The sequence below is a fragment of the Lipotes vexillifer genome, unplaced genomic scaffold (assembly GCF_000442215.2).
Source record: "Lipotes vexillifer unplaced genomic scaffold, Lipotes_vexillifer_v1.1 scaffold912, whole genome shotgun sequence".
Classification (NCBI taxonomy): domain Eukaryota; kingdom Metazoa; phylum Chordata; class Mammalia; order Artiodactyla; family Lipotidae; genus Lipotes; species Lipotes vexillifer.
The window spans coordinates 821,189-847,023 of NW_006782931.1; the positions used below are offsets into that span (position 1 = coordinate 821,189).

The 25,835-nt window shown below is 41.9% G+C and overlaps 1 protein-coding gene across 1 annotated transcript in view; it reads left to right on the plus strand.

Annotated features, from left to right (window-relative positions):
• ADAMTSL1 (ADAMTS like 1) overlaps positions 1 to 25,835 on the plus strand; it is a 472,821-nt gene that overhangs the window by 289,772 nt on the left and 157,214 nt on the right. The window contains exons 18-19 of the mRNA XM_007455564.1: positions 10,303 to 10,456; positions 11,338 to 12,454. Coding sequence (XP_007455626.1) covers positions 10,303 to 10,456; positions 11,338 to 12,454 — 1,271 coding nt within the window. The remainder of the gene's footprint in view (positions 1 to 10,302; positions 10,457 to 11,337; positions 12,455 to 25,835) is intronic.

Below are 25,835 nucleotides of genomic sequence, written 5' to 3' on the forward strand. Positions count from 1 at the left end.
TTAGGGAAAGAAGGCCAAGGAAATCCTGCCTCTTTCCTGTCAGTTTTCTGGCTCCAAAACATCAACAGCTTCCCAGCAAGAGAAGTTGATTTCCCCTGTTGCCCTGCATCTGGGGAGATGGCTGCATCGGCATTACCGTTCCTGACTTACCTCGTAAGTTAGGGATGGATCCCCAACTAACTTACTTCTCTAAATCGTTCCTACTTGAACACTAGCACGAACTAATGCATTGATACCCAGCTTCAACTTGTTTTCAGCCTCTCCTTCTTTGACTTGCCTGCAACTCCCCCAGCTTCATGGGCCTATGTGTCTTTCATAGAGAAATCCCCCTGGCAAGCAGATACAGCCAAGAACAGAATGACGAGGCCTGAAGTGAACATCTCTGTGTCCCAGGCAGAATCGAGCCCCTCTCCCTTCTTGCACAGAAGCATCCGAACTGGCCTTGGTGATCTCACTGCCTCCTTTGCAGTCTGTCCAACTCACAGGACAGAGCTGCTGCTGGTTAAAATACATCACAGAGGGGAAAGCTGCCTCTGAAAATTAAGATGCCATGTCTTTCTACCTACATTCTGAGAATTCTTGCCCCGTGTAGAGGTCCATCAGACGGTGCCTGCAAAGGGCACTGAAATGGACAGGTAACCGACACACCATAGATATTGTAATTTGGCAGTAAATAAAATTGCCTTCTGATGGCAGCTCCCCGCAAATGGCTCAGAACAGAAGGGGCAATGATTGTTACTTCATCTTAATTTTGTTTCAGAAGGATAAAAGATTAAATGTGTGGAATGAGCGTTATCTGTATGTGCATGTGTGAACATGTCAGTGACAATTCTTCCATGGATTGTTGATTTGGGGTATGGTATCATATATGAAAAATCCTTAACAAAACTAGCAGTGCAGACGAGGGCACTGATGTATTTGCCAAGTAAGTGACTCTAGATGAAGACTTCCTCCCAGGGGCGTAGTGTAAAAGGCGCTGCTCTTCTAAGTCTGTCGGTTATAGTCTTCCATGAGTGGGATGCTGAGAAAGGGACTTGTGTGTACTAGAATTGTCCTCCCAACTTCCTGGAGTTTGTGGCCTCTGAGCATATGGAACACAGAGAAAATCTGAAGGAGGGACCCCGTGATTAGGCACTAAGGAAAGGAGACTGCTGCATTGCAATCCCATGGGTCCCATTACGTAAAGGAGACCTTTAGAACAGTATCACGGGTAGTTAAGAGTTCAGCCTCAAAGACAGGCAAACTTAGGTTCGAATCCTGACTCTGCCACTTACTAGCTATATAACCTGGGCTAGTTACTTAACCCTTCTAGGCCTTAGTTTGCTTAGCTAAATATTGGAGATGATAATAGGGTTCACTAACATGGTTATCGGGAGGCTTGAAAATTAAATGATGCACATGAAGTACTCTGTGTCTAGTAAAAGTTAACCCTTAACTATTGTTATGATTTTCTTCCATCCCTCCTCATTGTCGCGAAAAGGAGAGGAAATAAAAGAAAGCACTTGACTGGCTGGACCCAGGATCATGACCAAGGCCTCCCACAAGCTTTGCTGGTCTTCCTAGGAGGTGGAAGTTACATTTGGGGAACTAGGTAGAGTTAGCCCTTATCCAGGGAATGTTACTAGGTTCTGCATTATCTGGGCTGATGAATGGAAATTCCAAACATTGAGAAGGGGCTGGGAATGGTGGGATTTTAACCCCGATTCACCGGGGTTAAACTCAAGCTGGTGCCATACAAAAGTGCTCCTGGGGGTGTTCACAGGGTTTCCAGTTGCCCCTATCATCCCAGCAACCCTTCCCTCGGCCCCTCTGGCTGGGATGAGACGTGCATTCCACACCCCCCCACACGACTCCCCTTGGAGGAAGGAAGACCTGGATGATCTATGGGTGTTTTTCATCCTCAACTATCTGGGCGCAATCTCATGGTTACTGCACAGAATCCCTCAGAGACAGAATTAAGCCAACGTTTTAAACACTTCAAATAAAATTACTTTCAGATCCTATTCTGAGGAAAGGCCTCTCAAAAGACCTTACTTCTTTTCTTTAAAAGAAACACTTGCATCGCTTGAAAGAGTTGGCTATTCAGTATTTTTAAGTCATATTTTTACGGAAATTCCTCCCTCACAAAAATATAAAAGAAATTAAACTCAATTTTCGAGCTAGAAGGAAATTAGGAGATCCTATAACCTAGTTGTTCTCTTAAAAATTAAAGCCACAAGACCCTTTTTTCCATTGAAATGTTATTGTGAAGCCAGAAATCTAAAACAGAACAAATCAGAGGTGTTTTGGTTGAAGTAGGGGGTAGGTTGGGTAGGGGTCCCGGATCTCCAAGTGGTTGGGTCTCCAGACCACCTGAGAAGCCCCTCAATCACTGGTTCAACATAGTTAAAGAACACAGTTTGAAAATCCCTCCCTGCTCGAGTATAGTTTCCCTGTTTTAGAGATGTGGAAATTGAGAGAAGTTTAGAAATTGAGAATTTTAGAGAAAGAACTAGACTTGACCAAAATCCTAAACTCGTCTTCTGACACACAGTCCGTTTTTCCATTTTTCTACTTGGCAGCACTAAAATGACCAGGCTTTTAAAATTTCCAGGCTCTTTACCCCCATCCCACCTGATCCCTGGATTCGGTGCTATCATTTACAATAAAATAAGGGATAGGTGGAATTTGGAATCCACGATCATCAGGGAACAAAAGCAACGGGCTTGATTCTCATCCCCGTTTTTTTGCGTCTTAAATGTCTTTCAGGGTGGTGGATATCACAGTGTCTTGCATAGAATAGTTCAGTTCCATGGGCTAGCATTATAAAACTTAGATACATAAGATAATACTTTTTGGTTTCTACTGTCATTTTTCAAGTTAACGTGGCATGCTGCCATGACCCTAGTTCAGGCCGTTATCATCTCAAGCCTGGACTACCGTGGCAGCCTTCTTAACTGACATCCCTGTCTGCCATTCATCTCCTACTCCCATCCCTCCCAGACACTGTTGCCAGATTAACCTTCTCAAAATACCTCTTTCATCATTTCACTCTTCCCTTTAATGGCTCCTCATTGCCTTATGGACCAATTCCAAACCTTCTGTCTGAAAATTAAAAGTCTCCAACATCTGGCCCCAAACCACCTCTTGAGCTCCTGACACTCTCCACTCTCTGTTCAGTCAAACTGGTTTAGGTCTGCCCCCAAGCCTGCCTTGGCCTCGTGCACTGAACTCTTCTACCTTGATTCTGGTTATTTCCCTGCCTCCCATGCTTATCCCCGGCTCTCTATACCCATCCAGACTCGAACGATCTTCCAGATTAGGCCATGAAATCACTAGTATACCATAAGCATTCAACAACTGTTAGCATTAATATATTAATACTTCACTTGACTTTTAGTTTTATATTTTTACTAAATTCTTTTATTACTGTATAATTCTTTAAACAGATTTATTGAGGTATAATTTATATACTATAAAATTCAACTTAGCATAATGTCTTCAAGGTTTAGCCATTTTGTAGCACATTATCAGAACATTCCTTCTTAGGGTGGAATTAAATATTCCATGATACAGATATACCACATTTCATTTATCCATTCACTAACTGAGGGATATTTGAGTTGTTTCCACTTTTGCCTATTAAGAATCATGTTGCTATGAACCTTAGCATACAAGTCTTTATGTGGATGTATGTTTTCATTTCTATTGGGTAAGATACCTAGGACTGAAATTGCTGGGTCATATGATAAACGTATGCTTAACTTTTTAAAAAACCATCAAACTTGCTTTCTAAAAGGGCTGTGCTATTTTACATTCCCACCAGCAATACAGGAAGACTCTAATTTTTCCACATCCTCACTTATAATAATAATACTTATTGTTGTCCATCTTTTTGAATATGGAAATTTTAGTGAATATAAAGTGGTATTTCATTGGGGTTTTGATTTCTATGTTTTCTAATATACTATTTCATTTTAACAATGCATCTGGATTTCTTCCCATTATTTGATGACATCCCCTTGAGGTTAGGAACCATCTTGCACATTTTGTCCCATAGCATTTAGCGCCCCACCTCAAACAAAGTAAATGCCTAAGAATTATCTGATACTTGACATTAAAGTATGATAATTTATTTGTAAAGGAAGGAGATAGGAATTAGCATTAACTGAATGTCATTTCTCTGTGTGACATTTTAAAATATATTATCTCATTTAATTTCCAGCCTTGGAAAATAAGTATAAGAAGTGGTAACAGACTCAGAGAGTTTAAGTAACTTGCCAACTAGTGAAATACTGAGTTGGACTCTGTGACTCTCTCACTCTAAAGCCCAGGCTACAAAAGTAAAAACAGGGAGCCCAGTGGGAGGGAGGGCCCCCACCAGCCGAAGCTGCAACCGTCCTTGGGACCACGGGCCAGTTGTTTCAACAAGTAACTTAAAGACAAAATGGAAAAACAAGGAGGTTTCTGTCTGAGATCATGTTGATGCGAAACCAGGGATGGCCACCCTGGGCCAGTTCCCTGAAACCTGGACCTCGAAGGCCACCTTTATTCAAACAAAGAAAGGATTCTGCCATTTGGAGGTCAACATGTTAGAGCCATGTGGCTGACAGGGTCTTGGTGCTCTGGCCTGATGTCATGGCTGAGCCTCCAAGGTGGGAGAGCGGAGTTCAGGACATTGGACCACCAGAGACCTGCCAGGCCCACGTAATAGCCATCGGTGAGAGCTCTCCCAGAGATCTCTGTCTCAACGCTAAGACCCAGCTCCACCCGATGGCCAGCAAGCTTCAGTGCTGGACACCCCATGCCAAACAACTAGCAAGACAGGAACACAACCCCACCCATTAGCAGAGAGGCTGCCTAAAATCATACTACGTTCACAGACACCCCAAAACACACCACCAGACGTGGCCCTGCCCACCAGAAGGACAAGATCCAGCCTCATTCACCAGAACACAGGCACCAGTCCCCTCCACCAGGAAGCCTACACAAGCCACTGAACCAACCTCACCCACTGGGAGCAGACACCAAAAAGAACAGGAAATACGAACATGCAGCCTGTGAAAAGGAGACCCCAAATACAGTAAGTTAAACAAAATGAGAAGACAGAGAAATAAGCAGATGAAGGAGCAAGGTAAAAACCCACCAGACCAAACAAATGAAGAGGAAATAGGCAGTCTACCTGAAAAACAATTCAGAGTAATGATAGTAAAGATGATCCAAAATCTTGGAAATAGAACGGAGAAAATACAAGAAACGTTTAACAAGGACCTAGAAGAACTAAAGAGCAAACAAACAATGATGAACAACACAATAAATGAAATTAAAAATTCTCTAGAAGGAATCAATAGCATAATAACTGAGGCAGAAGAACGGATAAGTAACCTGGAAGATAAAACAGTGGAAATACCTACTGCAGAGCAGAAAAAAGAAAAAAGAATGAAAACTGAGGACAGTCTCAGAGACCTCTGGGACATTAAATGCACCAACATTCAAATTGAAGGGGTCCCAGAAGAGGAAGAGAAAAAGAAATCGTCTGAGGAAATATTTGAAGAGATTATAGTTGAAAACTTCCGTAACATAGGAAAGGAAATAGCCAATCAAGTCCAGGAAGCACAGAGAGTCCCATGCAGGATAAATCCAAGGAGAAACACATCAAGACACATATTAGTCAAACTATCAAAAATTAAATGCAAAGAAAAAAGTATTAAAAGCAGCAAGGGAAAAGCAACAAATTACATACAAGGGAATCCCCATAAGGTTAACAGCTGATCTTTCAGCAGAAACTCTGCAAACCAGAAGGGAGTGGCAGGACGTATTTAAAGTGATGAAAGGGAAAAACCTACAACCAAGATTATTCTACCCAGCAAGGATCTCATACAGATTCAAGAGAGAAATTAAAACCTTTACAGACAAGAAAAGGCTCAGAGAATTCAGCACCACCAAACCAGCTTTACAACAAATGCTAAAGGAACTTCTCTAGGCAGGAAACACAAGAGAAGGAAAAAACCTACAAAAACAAACCCAAAACAATTAAGAAAATGGTAATAGGAACATACATATCAATAATTACCTTAAGTGTAAGTGGATTAAATGCTCCATCCAAAAGACATAGACTGGCTGACTGAATGCAAAAACAAGACCCGTATGTATGCTGTCTACAAGAGACCCACTTCAGACCTAGGGACACATACAGACTGAAAGTGGGGGCATGGAAAAAGATACTCCATGCAAATGGAAAGCAAAAGAAAGCTGGAGTAGCAATTCTCATATCAGAAAAAATAGACTTTAAAATAAAGACTATTACAAGAGACAAGGAAGGACATGACATAATGATCAAGGGATCAATCCAAGAAGAACATAGAACAACTGTAAATATTTATGCACCCAACAAAGGAGGACACCAATACATAAGGCAACTGCTAACAGCCATAAAAGGGAAAATCGACAGTAACACAATCATATTAGGGGACTTTAACACCCCACTTTCACCAATGGAGAGATCATCCAAAATGAAAATAAGTTAAGGAAACACAGCTTTAAATCACACATTAAACAACATGGATTTAATTGATATTTATAGGACATTCCATCCAAAAGCAACAGAATGGACTTTCTTCTCAAGTGTGCATGGAACATTCTCCAGGACAGATCATATCTTGGTTCACAAATCAAGCCTCAGTAAATTTAAGAAAATTGAAACCATATCAAGTATCTTTTGGACCAGAATGCTATGAGACTAGATATCAATTACAGGAAAAAAACTATAAAAAAATACAAACACATGGAGGCCAAACAACATGCTACTAAGTAACCAAGAGATCACTGAAGAAATCAGAGGAAATCAAAAAGTACATAGAAACAGATGACATTGAAAACACGACGACCCAAAACCAATGGGATGCCGCAAAAGTAGTTCTAAGAGGGAAGTTTATAGCAATACAGTCCTACCTCAAGGAACAAGAAGAATCTCCAATAAACAACCTAACCTTACACCTAAAGCGATTAGAGAAAGAAGAACAAAAAAACCCCCAAAGTTAGCAGAAGGAAAGAAATCATAAAAATCAGATCAGAAATAAATGAAAAAGCAATGACGGAAACAGTAGCAAAGATCAATAAAACTAAAAGCTGGTTCTTTGAGAAGATAAACAAAATTGATAAACCATTAGCCAGACTCATCCAGAAAAAAACAAGAGAGAGAGGATAGAAATCAACAGAATTAGAAATGAGAAAGGAGAAGTAACAACTGACACTGCAGAAATACAAAGGATCATGAGACATTACTGCAAGCAGCAATATGCCAATAAAATGGACAACCTGGAAGAAATGGACAAATTCATAGAGAAGCACAACCTTCCAAGACTGAACCAGGAAGAAATAGAAAATATAAACAGACCAGTCACAAGCACTGAGATTGAAACTGTGATTAAAAATCTTCCAACAAACCAAAGTCCAGGACCAGATGGCTTCACAGGCGAATTCTATCAAACATTTAGAGAAGAGCTAACACCTATCCTTCTCAAAATCTTCCAAAATATAGCAGAGGGAGGAACACTCCCAAACTCATTCTACGAGGCCACCATCAACCTGAAACCAAAACCAGACAAAGATGTCACATAGAAAGAATACTACAGGCCAGTATCACTGATGACCAGAGATGCAAAAATCCCCCCAAAAATACTAGCAAACAATCCAACAGCACATTAAAGAATCATACACCATGATCAAGTGGGGTTTATCCCAGGAATGCAAGGATTCTTCAATATATGCAAATCAATCAATGTGATACACCATATTAACATATTGAAGGATAAAAACCATATGATAATCTCAGTAGATTCAGAAAAAGCTTTCCGCAAAATTCAACACCCATTTATGATAAAAACTCTCCAGAAAGTAGGCATAGATGGGACCTACCTCAACATAATAAAGGGCAATATATGACAAAACCACAGCCAACATTGTTCTCAATGGTGAAAAACTGAAACCACTTCCTCTAAGATCAGGAACAAGACAAGGTTGCCCACTCTCACCACTATTATTCAACACAGTTTTGGGAGATTTAGCCACAGCAATCAGAGAAGAAAAAGAAATAAAGGGAATCCAAATCAGAAAAGAAGAAGTAAAGCTGTCACGGCTTGCAGATGACATGATACTATACATAGAGAATCCTAAAGATGCTACCAGAAAACTACTAGAGCTAATCAATGAATTTGGTAAAGTAGCAGGATACAAAATCAATGCACAGAAATCTCTGGCATTCCTATACACTAACGATGAAAAATCTGAATGTGAAATTAAGGAAACACTCCCACTTACCATCACAACAGAAAGAATAAAATACCTAGGAATAAACCTACCTAAGGAGACAAAAGACCTGTATGCAGAAAAGTATAAGACACTGATGAAAGAAATTAAAGACAATACAAACAGATAGATAAACCATGTTCTTGGATTGGAATAATCAACATTGTGAAAATGACTGTACTACCCAAAGCAATCTACAGATTCAATGCCATCCCTATCAAACTACCAATGGCATTTTTCACAGAACTAGAACAAAAAATTTCACAATTGGTATGGAAACACAAAAGACCCCGAATAGCCAACGCAATCTTGAGAATGAAAAATGGAGCTGGAGGAATCAGGCTCCCTGAGTTCAGACTATACTACAAAGCTACAGTAATCAAGACAGTATGGTGCTGGCACAAAAACAGGATATATATCAATGGAACAGGATAGAAAACCCAGAGATAAACCCACGCACATACGGTCACCTTATCTTTGATAAAGGAGGCAAGAATAAACAATGGAGAGAAGACAGCCTCTTCAGTAAGTGGTGCGGGGAAAACTTTGACAGCTACATGTAAAAGAATGAAGTTAGAACACTCCCGAACACCATACACGAAAATAAACTCAAAATGGATTAAAGACCTAAATGTAAGGCTAGACACTATAAAACTCTTAGAGGAAACCATAGACAGAACACTCTTTGACATAAATCACAGCAAGATCATTTTTGACCCACCTCCTAGCTAAATGGAAATAAAAACAAAAATAAGCAAATGAGACCTAAACTTAAAAGCTTTTGCACAGCAAAGGAAACCATAAACAAGATGAAAAGAAAACCCTCAGAATGGGAGAAAATATTTGCAAATGAAGTAACTGACAAAGGATTAATCTCCACAATATACAAGCAGCTTATGCAGCTCGATATCAAAAAAACAACCCAATCCAAAAATGGGTCAAAGTCCTAAATAGATATTTTTCTCCAAAGAAGATATACAGATTGCCAACAAACACATGAAAGGATGTTCAACTCACTAATCATTAGAGAAATGCAAATCAAAACTACAGTGAGGTATCACCTCACACCGGTCAGAATGGCCATCATGAAAAAATCTACAAACAGTAAGTGCTGGAGAGGGTGTGGAGAAAAGGGAACCCTCTTGCACTGTTGGTGGGAATGTAAATTGATACAGCCACTATGGAGAACAGTATGGAGGTTCCTTAAAAAACTAAAAATAGAACTAACATATGCCCCAGCAATCCCACTACTGGGCATATACCCTGAGAAAATCATAATTCAAAATGAGACATGTACCACAATGTTCACTGCAGCACTGTTTACAATAGCCAGGACATGGAAGCAACCTAAGTATCCATCAACAGATGAAGGGATAAAGAAGATGTGGTACATATATCCAGTGGAATATATTGTATATTCCTAGGGGCATATACAATATGTATATGAACCTAGGGTCAAGACAGGTATAAAGATGCAGACGTAGAAAATGGACTTAAAGACACGGGGAGGGGGAAGGGTAAGCTGGGACAAAGTGAGAGAGTAGTATTGACATATGTACACTACCAAATGTAAAATAGATAGCTAGTGAGAAGCAGCCACATAGCAGAGGGAGATCAGCCTGGTGCTTTGTGACCACCTAGTAGGTGGCATATGCAAGTGGGAGGGGATAGGGGTATATATGTATACATATAGCTGATTCACTTTGTTATACAGCAGAAACTAACACAGCATTGTGACGCAATTATACTCCAATAAAGATGCTAGAAAAAAAAAAGTAAAAACAGGTGAAAGGTCCACAGGAGACCTGAGACTAGAAAATCTTAGAGTAGAATATGCCTACAGTATGGATGTGTCTTCCCACATTGTTACATAATTAATATTTCTCTATCTCTCTTAGTTGCTATTGCTTTTCCAAGCAGTTTCTTCCTTATTTTGGTGAGTTTCAGAGCCCACACAAACCCATTAGCCTTTAGTTACCTGAATTTACATGCTTTGGGCCCTTCTTTCCCCACCAGTGTTCCACGAGCTGCGGGGAGGGCACCCAGACGAGAAGTGCCATTTGCCGGAAGGTGCTGAAAACAGGTGTCTCAGCTACTGTCAATTCCTCCCTGTGCCCGCCCCTGCCGTTCTCTTCATCCATCAGGCCCTGTATGCTGGCCACCTGTGCAAGTGAGTATGTCAGAGCTCTGGGGATGGGGAGACGGCAAGAACAGTAGCTTTTCCTGAACCCAAGACCAGCAGCAGATAGGCAGTAAAGCCCTCTGAGGGCATTAGGCTGGTGAGCTCAGCTGGAGATGGGAAAGGAATCTTAATTATACGTGGCCAGGCAGGATGCTTTTCTCTGCTGGAAAAAACAGTTTGCAGGAGGTAGAGCAAAGTTCACTTGCTGGCATATGGAGATCTGGAAGCTGGAGTCAGCATGTTACTAATGAAGCCTAATGTTACCCACTCCAGTGTTTTAAACTAAACAGATTTGTGTTGTTCAATATTAATCCCTAGAGGTGTAACACTTCTGGGGTCTCCTCCCCATGTATACGGGGACCCTGGTGCTCTGCAGGACCCAAAAGGGATCCATTCTCCTTCTCTTTGTCCTCTGCCTCTTTTTATGACGCTGATTTCTTTTTCTTTCTTTCTTTCTTCTTTCTTTCTTTTTTAAGTCCTTTTAATGAGAGGAACTGCCTTTCCCCTGGAATCGCCCTCCATCTAGAACCCTGCATCTCAGCTTCTAGGGGTAGAAAACCCCAGCAGCGTGATAGCAGGTTGCCCCACTGCACCTCATTAGCTCTCCCATGTTTCATTGCGGCAGCAGCTTGATGGTCCACAGCTGGTAGCCATTTACTCCCGTAAAACAGAAGGTGGTAAATGAAGGCCCTGCCCAAAGCAAACTGAAGTGCTTTCTTTCCCTTTTCTCCCTTTTGTCCCCCTGTCTTTCTTCTCTTTGCTCTCTCCTTTTCACTGTCTCTTGTCGCTGCACCTCACTGCCCCTTTTCTCTGCTCTCCGCTTCTCTTTCTCCATCCATCTGCCTTCCCTTTCATTGCTTTCATTCCAGGGCCCGGGTGGCCATCCACAAAGCACAGTCCTCACATCGCGGCAGCAAGGAAGGTATACATCCAGACCCGCCGGCAGAGGAAGCTGCACTTCATCGTGGGGGGGTTCGCCTACCTGCTCCCCAAGACCGCAGTGGTGGTACGCTGCCCCACGCGGCGCTTCCGCAAGCCCCTCATCACCTGGGAGAAAGACGGCCAGCACCTCATCAGCTCCGCCCACGTCACCGTGGCCCCATTTGGGTACCTGAAGATCCACCGCCTCAAGCCCTCTGACGCGGGCATCTACACCTGCTCGGCCGGCCCGGCCCGGGAGCAGTTTGTGATTAAGCTCATTGGAGGCAACCGGAAGCTGGTGGCCCGGCCCTTGAGCCTGCGGAGCGAGGAGGAAGCCCTCGCGGTGAGGAAGGCCCGCCCGAAGGAGGCCCTGCAGACCCACAAACACCACAACGGGATCTTCTCCAATGGCAGCAAGGCCGAGAAGCGGGGCCTCCCTGCTGATGCCGGGAGCCGCTATGATGACCTGGTCTCTCGGTTGCTGGAGCAGGGGGGCTGGCCAGGAGAGCTGCTCGCCTCCTGGGAGGTCCAGGACTCCACAGAAAGGAACACATCCTCCGAAGAGGACCAGAACGCCGAGCAGGGCCTTCTGCACCTGCCCTTCACCATGGTGGCCGAGCAGCAGCGCCTGGACGACATCCTCCGGAACCTCTCCCAGCAACCCGAGGAGCTCCGCGACGTCTACAGCAAGCACCTAGTGGCCCAGCTGGCCCAGGAGATCTTCCGCAGCCGCCAGGACGCGCTCCTCAAGCCGTCCGAGCGGGGGATTCCCCCAGTGGCCATCCCTCCTCATAAACACGTGTCTGGCTTCAGCAGCTCCCTCCGGACCTCGTCCCCTGGGGAGGGCGGGGGCAGCTCTCGCCGGCCACACCGGAAGCCCATCATCTTGCGCAAAATCTCAGCCGCCCAGCAGCTCTCAGCCTCCGAGGTGGTCACCCACCTCGGGCAGACTGTGGCCCTGGCCAGCGGGACACTGAGTGTGCTTCTGCACTGCGAGGCCGTAGGCAACCCAAGGCCTACCATCAGCTGGGCCCGGAACGGAGAAGAGGTTCAGTTCAGCAACAGGTGAGCTTTGCAGCTCCCCGGTCTGGGAAGGACGGGCAAGGGGCCACACTGTGGGGGAGACACCCTATTCATTCTTCCTTCAAGGTGTTTCCAAGGGTCGGGCTTAGAGCACTGGGCCTCAGGGATTGCTCCCATCCTGGGTTTCAACCCTCTCTTGGCACTGATAGACTGTTGAAGCAAAGACAAGGTATTTAATTTCTCTAAACTGTATGTTCTCATCTTTATAAGGTAATAATAAGAATGCCTACCAACCCCAATCCCCGTAGGAACCCAAAGATGAATGAGATACTCTCTGGATAGCTTTGAACTTTTGGCAGAAAAATATCATTCCAGGCCAAGGCATTGTTACATTACCATTTTGTGAGATGAACCGCTGAAAATCTTGGACACCAGGATACTGTCTCTGTGTGTGTGGTCCCCCAGGGCTGGGGAGAGAGTGCAGCCAGCAGCTGCTGCCCCCGTGGGTGAGCCCATCCTCTGTCTGGGCTGGACAAGGCTGTTTGTTCCAGAAAGTTTTTATTCCCAGTCAGACCTGTGATTAATTATCCTAATATCTCTTGGTGTCTCTGTTTTGGTGTGTCTTTACTGGGATGACAGCATATATTACTTACTGGTTTCCTTGGGCCATGGCCATTCATAATGTAAAATCAATAGTGATAGAAGAGGTAATAATAATAACAATATTTTTAATACCACCTGTGTGCCAAGCAGCATGCCATGCTTCCTATGGACATCCTCTTTAATCTTTATAGTGGCCCTGACAACAAAGATAGTTGGCATTGATTGAGTAGTGACTGTCTTCCAGACAAGTGTAAACTCTTTATGTGCTTTATCTTACTGACTTCTAACAGTGGCCCTGAGAAGTAGGTATAATTTTTATCCACACTTTACGCAAGAGGAAACCAGTCTGGCAACTTGCTAAAGATCACATTTATTAGGTGGCAGAGCCAAAATGTGTGACAAAAATAAGATGGGCAGCGAATAGAAGAATCACAGTCCATGGATGAGGGAGGAACCTTTAAGGTCCTCTGGCCCAAAGTCCTCATTTTAACTTTTTATCTTCTCTGAATCCATGGAGCATATGCTCTTTTCATTAAATCTACTTTGAAATACGATTGTTCAGCTTATCCTCTTCACTGGCTTGGTAGCTCTGAGTGAGGAAGGAAAGATGGCAGGATTTATTGTGCAAGGCAGGGTGCCAGGTTTATTTATGTGTTACTGCACTTGTTCTTCTGACAGTCCGTCCACAGGATTGACATTATCCTCCAGTTTCACATAGAAAATTGAGGTTCAGCAGCTCACCCAAGGTCACACTTTAGTAAGGACCAGACTGAGGACTCAATGTCAAGTTTATTTGATTCCAAAGAGTGGTTCTGTCTACTCTTCCGGGACTTGATGAACAAGCATGACTTTGTCCGTCCTGCCCACATCTTTTGTGCTTTTGAAATGTCAGTAATGTTGCCTCTCAGCCTGAGCACTTAACAGATCAAATAGTTTTAATAACAATACTAAGTATTTTTTCTTTGACACTGTGCTCAGTGCTTTAAAGGTAATATTGTTTAATCTTAAAAAAAAAAAAAAAAAAAAAAAAAACCCTATGGGGTAAGTACTGTTGTTACCACATCAGTAATTAAAAAGCTGAGGCACCCACACAGAAGCACTGGAGACAAGGACTGAATGAACTATGTTTTGAGAGCCTATGGTGGTAACTTCTCCTCTTGTTTGCTTCTTGGTCCTCCCCAGCGTATACGTTCCTTGATCAGCTTAACTGCTATGATCCCCGAAGTTTTTTCCAGAAATCTTTGTAAGGAATTTGTGTGTCGGGCCAAAGTTGGAGTAAATCCCCTTGAGGCCACTGGGGAGAGAGACACCTCTGGCATCAGACCCCCAGGATGATGGGCGCTGATTGAAAGTGGTACCCTGGTGCTCAGGTGCCTGCTGCACTGGAACTCACCTCTGTGACTGTACCTGTCACACCTGTTGTGCCCAAATCATGCCATGCCTTCCACCAGCCAGTCGGTTTCTCAAGTGTAGATACTGTTGCATTCATATCCCCTGGCCTGTTGCCCGAGATTGGTGTTATTGAGATCAATAACAGCAGTTGGCTGTGTGAGGGAAAAGATGGGAATTAACATTTCTTGACTAACTCCAGATATTGTGCCCCTATGCTAGCAACTTCCATAGCCATCATCTCTGTTAATGTCCACTGTAAGGTGTAACATATGAACTGATATCCCTATTTCAGAGACGAGGAAACCGAGGCTCACCATAATTAAGGAAGTTGACCAATGTTAAATAGCTAGTAAAAGGCAGAACCAAGAGAGCAGGTTCAAGCCCAGTTCTGCGAACTCAAGCTCATGCTGTTTCGAGTGACTAAGTTCATGTTTGCATGTATCTCCTATACTTCACCAGGGATACCAAGTTATCTCAAGATCCCTGCTGTTTTCTACCGGCTTCTTCCAGGATCCCTTCTTTCGCATAGTGACTATTTCCTCCTAAAAGCTGCACAGCAAGACAGGCCATTGGGGATGGGGGAGGGGATGATTAGGACTCTGCTCTGCCCGGAACCGCAGGGAGAATATTGAGGCCATGGCTTCCTCAGGGATCCTGACAACTTCCTTGAGTGCTGGAGATTATGAAATCCAAGGATCAGGGCCCATGGGTCACTGGTGACTACAGGAAAGATGTGGAGGGAGTTAGATGAGGATTGAGGGCTTCGGGCTGGTATTGCCCTTTACTTTCCACGGCCTTAATCCTTTCATTTTAAAAATGAGGGGGGTTGTAGCAGATCATCTCTGATCCACAGCCTTCACTCATTTGTAGAAGGCCACAGAAGGTTAAAATCCATATGTTGGTGGAGAGTGGGGAGAGCCTTGAGCACAGTAACTTCAAAATTGGTCGTACAAGTTGTATCCAAGTGGTCCACAAAACAGGGATTCATCAATCACATGAGTTTGAGACATGCTCGCTTAAAGCTAAACAGAGGTATCTACTGCTGGACCTTACTTATATTTTTAAATATAGTATGTGATTTTTTTCTTTTTTATTATAAAAGCAATGAAGAGGCTGTAAAACAATTCAAATAATACCTGCATATGTATAGTAAAAGTGCAAGTCTCCTTCATGCCCTCAATCCTATTCCCCAGAGGCTGTCAGTCTTAATAATTCGGTATACATCCTTTTGGAGTTTTTATATATTTTATTGTATTATATATAAAACACATACACACATAGGGTTTGTGTTTTTAATGGGAAATTACTCATGGTTAGAAGTTTGACTTGATTTTTATTCAACAACATGTCTAGAAAACATTTCAGAGTAGTAGGTAGGGGTCTGCATCACCTTTTTCAACAGCTGATTACTGTTCTTGAATGGATTTAACTAACCCCCAGGTGAAAATGATTTTGGTTTTTCCGTGTTTTTTTTAACTCCTTTAAGCAGTCCAACATGTGTTGTGACTTTCCAAGTGGATGATATAGTATTCAGTGTTTTCCAAGTACTTCTTTGATCAGTGAACAATTTTTTGGCCTAGTAATCTCAAGGGTATCGATAATTCTTGAAATACTGCTTAGAAATACGACTTTTGCCTTTAATTTTCACCTTAATGGGCAATGAGAGTCCAATGGCTTTAAGATTAAGAAGTTTCAACAGAATCTTGCTAAAAAAAGAAACACAGCAGCCAGGTGCTAAAGATATGAAAAGTTGTAGGCCTAGGACAGCAGAGGGCAAATCCTAGGTCTTGAGTCACCAGGACATTGGTGAGAGTGGCAGTGCAGGGTAACATTCAGAAGGAAAGCAGATGGGGGCCATGAGCAAGCAGTATTACAATTCTTGCCACTCTCAAGACTTTTTTCCAAATCCAGCCTCAACAGAGCTTTTTAAAGCAAGTTAATGGCACATGGTAGGGAAAAATAAGAGATTTCTGTTTCTGATCCTTGACATCGTAATTTTCCCATTTTACTTATCTAGCCAGTAAGAAGTATGGCTGGAGCTTACTTTTCTATGCAGTTGTCCAAGTGGAGTTTCAGAAAATAAAATGGATGCATCTGTACAGAGCACACAGAAGGCACAGAACTGCCATTGGGACTTGCTCTGCTGTGGTTGTTGGTGACCTCTTTTGTGTCGGGTTTCATTGCTTGTCAACATTAGTGCGTCTGGTAGCGGTTCCGAAATGCTTATTAGTTTTCAGACAGAGAAGTGCTGAAATGCCCGGTGTTACAGTTCAGTTAGTCTGTTTTTGTTTAGTGCCCAAATCCGTGTTTCTGAAAGAGTCTGCAAGCTTCAGCTGGCTATTGGTCTGTAGGACTTTGCAGATATATTAAAGTATACTCTAAACAGCCTGAGCCAGCAAGATAGGTCAAGGTAGAAAGAAAGTGACCGAAGTCTACTACTTCTTGGCTTTTAAGTATGCCAAAGCTTGATTTGAAAGAAATTGGTTTTCAGAAAGAATCACTAACAATTCAGATAGTACTGCATCTCATCAGATACATAACTTACTAGTTAAAATGAATTCACATCATTCTTAGAAGCACATGTCAACTTCTTAAGCAGTCATTTACAGGATGTCCCTAAGTGTATTATGACAGACTGGTTCTTCGTAATCCCTATTTCTTCCTTTATTTCACAAACCTTCCCATGCTTACTCTGAGCCAGCCCCTATGTTAGATATGAAGGATGGAGGAAAAGGAGACTCATTTCCTGTCAGTGCAACTCAAAGGCTAGTTTGGAATCCAGAGAAGTAAATGCAGTGTTTAAATGCTAAGAGAGGGGTATGCATATTTATTCATTCCATAAATATTTATTAATCTACCTATCATATGCCAGATATACACGTACTTGCTAGGATATTGTGATGAATGAAACAGGAGTCCGTGTTCGCTTGCACTTTACGTATATTTAGGTAGCTGCTGAACTGGCACACATCAGAAAGATCTTTCCTGATCATTCTAGCTAAAGGAGCACTCTGCATCATTCTCTAACCCTTCAACTCTATTTTATTCACAGAATTTTATCGTCATTTGACATATTATATATTTATGCATTGATGGCCTGTCCGTTAGGGTAGAGGCTTTCTTTACTGCTGTGTCCCTAGTGGTGGAAAGAGTAGCTGGCACTAAACAGGTACTAAATAAACAGTGAATGAATTAATGAGTGAGTGTGAAGCAAGGCAATAAACACAGAAAAGGACACAAAAATATCAGATGGCGATAAGTGCTGGGCAGAAAATGAAACAGAGCTCTGATAAGCAATGATCTGGTGACCCCATTAGATGGGTACTCTGAGGAGGTGACCTGGAAGCCAAAAGCTGAATGGTGACCAGTGTCCAGCAATGTGACATCAGAAGGAAGAGCATTCCTGGGCAAGGGAAAAACGGTGCAAGACCCCTAAAGTGAAAATGAGTTTGTTGTGTGGAAAGAACCCAAAAGAAGCTCATTTGGCTGCAGTGTGGCAGGCTGAAGGTCGAGGTGATATGGGATGAAGCCATGGGGGCAACCAGAGACCAGGATGAGGAGTTGAGGTTTTAGTCTGAGCACCACAGGGAGATTTTGGAGGGTATTAATCAGGAATGTCAAATGATCTAATTTCCATTTTTATAGACGCACACTGGCTACTTTGTGGTGAGTGTATTTCAGAGGAGCATGAGTAGAAGCTGGGGGGGCTATAAGGGGCCCTTTGCAATCATCCCTTCAACTCCCCAAGTATCTGTTGGGCATTAGGTACAGTGATGGGTGCCAGAAAGTGAGATCATAAGTAAGGAGAGGTCCCGGCTCTTCAGAAACTAAGATACACTGAAAGGCTAATAGAGGACACAGTAACTTTTGAGCCTCAAGTTTTTTTTTTAAACTCCAGTGGTCACAATACTTCTCTTAAAACTTCTAAACTTGAAAAAGGGGATATGGGATTCTCTGGTGGCACAGTGGTTAAGAACCCACCTGCCAATGTAGGGAACACAGGTTCGAGCCCTAGTCTGGGAAGATCCCACATGCCGCGGAGCAACTAAGCCCATGCGCCACAACTACTGAGCCTGCGCTCTAGAGCCTGCGAGCCACAACTACTGAAACCCACGCACCTAGAGCCCGTGCTCCGCAACAAGAGAAGCCACCACAATGAGAAGATGGTGCACCACAACGAAGAGTAGCCCTCACTCACCGCAACTAGAGAAAGCCCGCACGCAGTAACGAAGACCCAACGCAGCCAGAAATAAATAAATTTTAAAAAATAATAATAAACAAATAAAAAGGGGATAGAGGAGGGGTTCCCAAATTCAATGTGCATAATAATTGCCAGGAACTTGTTAGACATGGAGACACCCACATCCTACCCTACCCCAGAAACTCTTTCTACAGTAGGGTACCATCATTTGCATTTTTTTGCACTAAATCCAAACTCAACTTTATTTTTTCGTTGTTGTTGTTGTTGTTGTTTATATCGGAGTATAGTTGATTAACAATGTTGTGTTAGTTTCAGGTATACAGCAAAGTGATTCAGTTATACATGTACATGTATCTACTCTTTTTCAAGTTCTTTTCCCATTTAGGTTATTACAGACTATTGAGCAGAGTTCCCTGTGCTATAGAGTAGCTCCTTGTTGGTTATCTATTTTAAATATATCAGTGTGTTTATGTCAATCCCAAACTCCCAATCTATCCCTAACCCCCACCCTTCCCCCCTGGTAACCATAAGTTCGTTCTCTAAGTCTGAGTCTGTTTCTGTTTTGTAAATAAGTTCCTTTGTATCTTTTTTTTTTAACATTCTGCATATAAGTGATATCATATGATATTTCTTTCTCTGAGTTACTTCACTTAGTATGATAATCTCCAGGTCCATCCATGTTGCTGCAATGGCAATAATTATTTCATTCTTTTCAGTGGCTGAGTACTATTCCATTGTATATATGCACCACGTCTTCTTTCTGTCATTTGCATTTTAACAAGCACTACAGGTGGCTCTGAGATCGGTGGTTCAAGGACCACCTTTTAGAAGAGCTGAGAGAGAAAAATGGGGGAAGTTTAACCTCAGAGTCGAATTAGGCACTTGCTGTTTGTTCTGTTAAAAGATGTGGTAGAGACAGACAGAACTCCATGCCTAAATGACACTTAGGAATTCTAAGCACTCTCCCATCCCCCTGCCTCCTTCCCAGATTCCCGCCAACCCACATACTTGCACGTGGGCTAAATTTAGTTCACCCTGAGCCTGGGATTTGAGAGAGACCACTAAGTGCCCATGTGTGGAGGGAGCAGACATGGTGGAAGCTAACAGACTCCAAATCTGCCAATTTTCTGGAAAAATTCTGGATGGCTAGAGGTTAAGATAACTAAGTGTGGCTACCTTGTTCATCCAGAGAACAAAGAAGCAGGACTGCACTTTGCAGCATAGCCATCGGGGGTGAGTTAGAAAGTGCTTTTCAAGGCTGTGTGCCACTTGATTGAGAAAACAAGAGAACTCTGCTTTGTTTTCCCTTTGCTTTCATTGCTGAGTCCATGCAGTTCGTGTGGATCTGTAATTGACTGGTTCCACCATATTGCTGCCTGTGAAAGCCACCAGAGGACAAGTATTCTAGCCTCACTCCACGGTCCTAGTGCATTACTGGCACCTGAGTGGTTTGAAAGCATTACTCATACAGCCCTCTACTGCCAATTTATAACCTAGAAATATTTCATGTATAGAAGGCTACTTTAGGTCCCCCCTCCAAGGTTGTTAATTATGAATTTTTTAAATCCTGCCTAATATTTCCACTCACTTCATTATGGAGTTGCTTCTATTTGCCCACCTCACATTCTAGGACCGCATGTAACGTATAACATACACTCCTCTTGAGTAAAGCCCCCTCCCCACCCCCCAAACAAAGTTATTTGTTTGTTGAAAAAGAAGAAAGTTGTCTCTCAGAACATGCCTTATCTAATCTGAGCTCTCAGCAGCATTCTACACAGGCTGAGCCCTTCTTCCGAAAAACACTTTCTTGCTGCTTTAGAAACCACACGCACTTGGCTTGCTTCTAATTTCTCTGGTTATTCTTTCTCAGCATCTCTGTGGATTCCTCTTCCTCTACCCACCTCTTAGCTACCCGCCTTAGGAGCCTCACTCTGTATACACTAGTGATCCCGTGGCTCCAGGACTCCTCTGTATGCTGAAGATTCTCCTGTATCTAGCACAGAGCACATCTCTCTTCTGACTCAGATGTACAGTTGTCTACTAGGCATCCTAACCCAGATGCCCCACAAAAAGGTCAACTCAATATCTCTAAAACTAAACTCCTGAATCCTTATCTCAGTAAAGAGTACCCCCAACCATCCAACTTTCCAAGCCAAAATACAGGCATACCTTGGAGATATTGTGGGTTCAGTTCCAGATCACCATGATAAAGCAGGTATTACAATAAAGCAAGTCAATTTTTTTTTTGGTTTCCCAGTACATATAAAAGTTATGTTTACTCTGTACTGTAGACTGTTAAGTATGTGATAGCACTGTGTCTTAAAAACCAATCTACATACCTCAATCTAAAAATACTTTCTTGCTAAAAATGCTAACCATCATCTGAGCCTTCAGCAAGTCACAGTAGTAACATCAAAGATCACTGATCATATATCACCATAACAAATACAAGAATGAGGAAAAAGTTTGAAACATTGCAAAAATTACCAAAATGTGACACAGAGACAACGAAGTGAGCAAATGCTATTGGAGAACTAGCACCAATAGACTTGCTCCACGTGGGGTTGCCTCACATCTTCAGTTTATAAAAAAATGCAGTACCTGGAAAGCACAAGAAAGCGAAGCGCGATAAAACGAGGTCTGCCTGTATTTCTAGATTGTTCACGCTCTTCAGTGGCTCTTTCACCCTCCATTGGTCTCTGTTCTCACTGCCTGTACTTGGTTTACCTTTGTCAGCTCTGCATGATTGCAGCAGCCTCCTAACCCTATATTTGCCCTCTCGAGACCAGGGGTTGGCAAATTATAGCCAGTGGCTTTACATTTTTTTAAAGGTCTTACTAAGAATGGCTTTTAAATGATTATTAAAAGAGCCATTGAAATTGATCCCAGAGCTCTTTGATTAACTTGATCACACTTAATAAGTGGTGGAGCTGGGATATGAGCCCAGGTTATTTAAAGGGTTATTAAAGGAATGGCTTTTGCATTTTTTTTAAATGATGCACCTAAATTTTTTTTATTTTACTTTTTTAATTAGTCATCCATTTTATACACATCAGTGTATACATGTCGATCCCAATCACCCAATTCATCACACCACCACCACCACCCCACCGCAGCTCTCCCCCCTTGGTGTCCATACGTTTCTTCTCTACATCTGTGTCTCAATTTCTGCCCTGCAAACCGGTTCACCTGTACCATTTTTCTAGGTTCCACATAGATGTGTTAATATACGATATTTGGTTTTCTCTTTCTCACTTACTTCACTCTGTATGACAATCTCTAGATCCATCCATGTGTGTACAAAGGACCCAGTTTTGTTCCTTTTTATGGCTAATATTCCACTGTATATATGTACCACATCTTCTTTATCCATTCGTCTGTCAGTGGGCATTGAGGTTGCTTCCATGACCTGGCTATTGTAAATAGTGCTGCAATGAACATTGGGGTGCATGCGTCTTTTTGAATTATGGTTTCCTTTGGGTATATGCCCAGTAGTGGGATTGCTGGGTCATATGGTAATTCTATTTTTAGTTTTTTAAGGAACCTCCATACTGTTCTCCATAGTGGCTGTATCAATATACATTCCCACCAACAGTGCAAGAGGGTTCCCTTTTCCCCACACCCTCTCCGGCATTTGTTGTTTGTAGATTTTCTGATGATGCCCATTCTAACTGGTGTGACGTTATACCTCATTGTAGTTTTGATTTGCATTTCTCTAATAATTAGTGATGTTGAGCAGCTTTTCATGTGCTTCTTGGCCATTGGTATGTCTTCCTTGGAGAAATGTCTATTTAGGGCTTCTGCCATTTTTGGATTGGGTTGTTTGTTTTTTTAATATTGAGCTGCATGAGCTGTTTATATATTTTAGAGATTAATCCTTTGTCTGTTAATTCGTTTGCAAATATTTTCTCCTATTCTGAGAGGGTGTCTTTTCGTCTTGTTGATGGTTTCCTTTGCTGTGCAAAAGCTTTGAAGTTTCATTAGGTCCCATTTGGTTTTTTTGTTTGTTTTTATTTCCATTACTGTAGGAGGTGGATCAAAAAAGATCTTGCTGTGATTTATGTCAAAGAGTGTTCTTCCTATGTTTTCCTCTAAGAGTTTTACACTGTCCAGTCTTACATTTACGTCTCGAATCCATTTTGAGTTTATTTTTGTGTATGGTGTTAGGGAGTGTTCTAATTTCATTCTTTTACACGTAGCTGTCCAGTTTTCCCAGCACAACTTATTGAAGAGACTGTCTTTTCTCCGTTGTATATCCTTGCCTCCTTTGTCATAGATTAGTTGACCATAGGTGTGTGGGTTTATCTCTGGGCTTTCTAACTTGTTCCATTGATTTATATTTCTGTATTTGTGCCAGTACCACATTGTCTTGATTACTGTAGCTTTGTAGTATAGTCTCAAGGCAGGGAGTCCGATTCCTCCAGCTCTGTTTTTTTTCCCTCAAGACTGCATTGGCTATTCGGGGTCTTTTGTGTCTCCATTACCAATTGTGAAATTTTTTGTTCTAGTTCTGTAAAAAATGCCATTGGTAATTTGATAGGGATTGCATTGAATCTGTAGATTGCTTTGGGTAGTATAGTCATTTTCACAATATTGATTCTTCCAATCCAACATGGTATACATCTCCATCTGTTGGTGTCATCTTTAATTTCTTTCATCAGCGCCTTATACTTTTCTGCATACAGGTCTTTTGTCTCCCTAGGTAGGTTTATTCCTAGGTATTTTCTTTTTGTTGCAATGGCAAATGGGGGTGTTTCCTTAATTTCTCTTTCAGATTTTTCATCATTAGGATGTAGGAATGCAAGAGATTTCTGTGCATTAATTTTGTATCCTGCAACTTTACCAAATTCATTGATTAGCTCGAGTAGTTTTCTGGTGGCATCGTTAGGATTCTTTATGTATAGTATCATGTCATCTTCAAACAGCGACAGTTTTACTTCTTCTTTTCCGATTTGGATTCCCTTTAGTTCTTTTTCTTCTCTGATTCTCATGGCTAGGACTTCCAAAAGTCTGTTGAATAATAGTGGCGAGAGTGGACATGTTTGTCTTGTTCCTGATCTTAGAGGAAATGATATCAGTTTTTCACCGTTGAAAATGATGTTGGCTGTGGGCTTGTCATATATGGCCTTTATTATGTTGAGGTAGGTTCCCTCTGTGCCCACTTTCTGGAGAGTTTTTATCATAAATGGGTGTTGAATTTTTTTTTTTTTGAAGGTCACTCACTAATCTAGTGGCTGAGTCTTGATTAATGGAACAGAACAGGTTATGGTATGCCAGGTGTTTTATACCACAGTTTGGCAGACTGTTTTGCATATAATCATTTCCTTTTTTTTTTGTACATCTTTATTGGAGTATAATTGGTTTGCATTGTTGTGTTAGTTTCTGCTTCATAACAAAGTGAATCAGTTATACACATACATATGTTCCCATATCTCTTCCCTCTTGCGTCTCCCTCCCTCCCACCTTCCCTATCCCAACCCTCTAGGTGGTCACAAAGCACTGAGCTGATCTCCCTGTGCTATGTAGCTGCTTCCCACTTGCTATCTATTTTACGTTTGGTAGTGTATATATGTCCATGCCACTCTCTTGCTTTGTCACAGCTTACCCTTCCCACTCCCCGTATCCTCAAGTCCATTCTCTAGTAGGTCTGTGTCTTTATTCCTGTCTTACCCCTAGGTTCTTCATGACATTTGTTTTCTTAAATTCCATATATATGTGTTAGCATACGGTATTAGTCTTTCTCTTTCTGACTTACTTCACTCTGTGTGACAGACTCTAGGTCCATCCACCTCATTACAAATAGCTCAATTTCGTTTCTTTTTATGGCTGAGTAATATTCCATTGTATATATGTGCCACATCTTCTTTATCCATTCATCCGACGGCGGGCACTTAGGTTGTTTCCATCTCCGGGCTATTGTAAATAGAGCTGCAATGAACATTTTGGTACATGACTCTTTCTGAATTCTGGTTTCCTCAGGGTATATACCTAGTAGTGGGATTGCTGGGTCATATGGTAGTTCTATTTGTAGTTTTTTAAGGAACCTCCATACTGTTCTCCATAGTGGCTGAACCAATTCACATTCCCACCAGCAGTGCAAGAGTGTTCCCTTTTCTCCACACCCTCTCCAGCATTTATTGTTTCTAGATTTTTTGATGATGGCCATTCTGACTGGTGTGAGATGATATCTCATTGTAGTTTTGATTTGCATTTCTCTAATGATTAATGATGTTGAGCATTCTTTCATGTGTTTGTTGGCAGTCTGTATATCTTCTTTGGAGAAATGTCTATTTAGGTCTTCTGCCCATTTTTGGATTGGGTTGTTTATTTTTTTGTTATTGAGCTGCATGAGCTGCCTGTAAATTTTAGAGATTAATCCTTTGTCAGTTGATTCATTTGCAAATATTTTCTCCCATTCTGAGGGCTGTCTTTTGGTCTTGTTTATGGTTTCCTTTGCTGTGCAAAAGCTTTGAAGTTTCATTAGGTCCCATTTGTTTATTTTTGTTTTTATTTCCATTTCTCTAGGAGGTGGGTCAAAAAGGATCTTGCTGTGATTTATGTCATAGAGTGTTCTGCCTATGTTTTCCTCTAAGAGTTTGATAGTTTCTGGCCTTTCATTTAGGTCTTTAATCCATTTTGAGCTTATTTTTGTGTATGGTGTTAGGGAGTGATCTAATCTCATACTTTTACATATACCTGTCCAGTTTTCCCAGCACCACTTATTGAAGAGGCTCTCCATTCTCCACTGTACATTCCTGCCTCCTTTATCAAAGGTAAGATGACCATATGTGCATGGGTTTATCTCTGGGCTTTCTATCCTGTTCCATTGATCTATCTTTCTGTTTTTGTGCCAGTACCATACTGTCTTGATTACTGTAGCTTTGTAGTATAGTCTGAAGTCAGGGAGCCTGATTCCTCCAGCTCCGTTTTTTGTTCTCAAGATTGCTTTGGCTATTCAGGGTCTCTTGTGTTTCCATACAAATTGTGAAGCTTTTTTCCATACAAATTGTGAAGTTCTGTGAAAAATGCCAGGGGTAGTTTGATAGGGATTGCATTGAATCTGTAGATTGCTTTGGGTAGTAGAGTCATTTTCGCAATGTTGATTCTTCCAGTCCAAGAACATGGTATATCTCTCCATCTATTTGTATCATCTCTAATTTCTTTCATCAGTGTCTTATAATTTCCTGCATACAGGTCTTTTGTCTCCTTAGGTTGGTTTATTCCCAG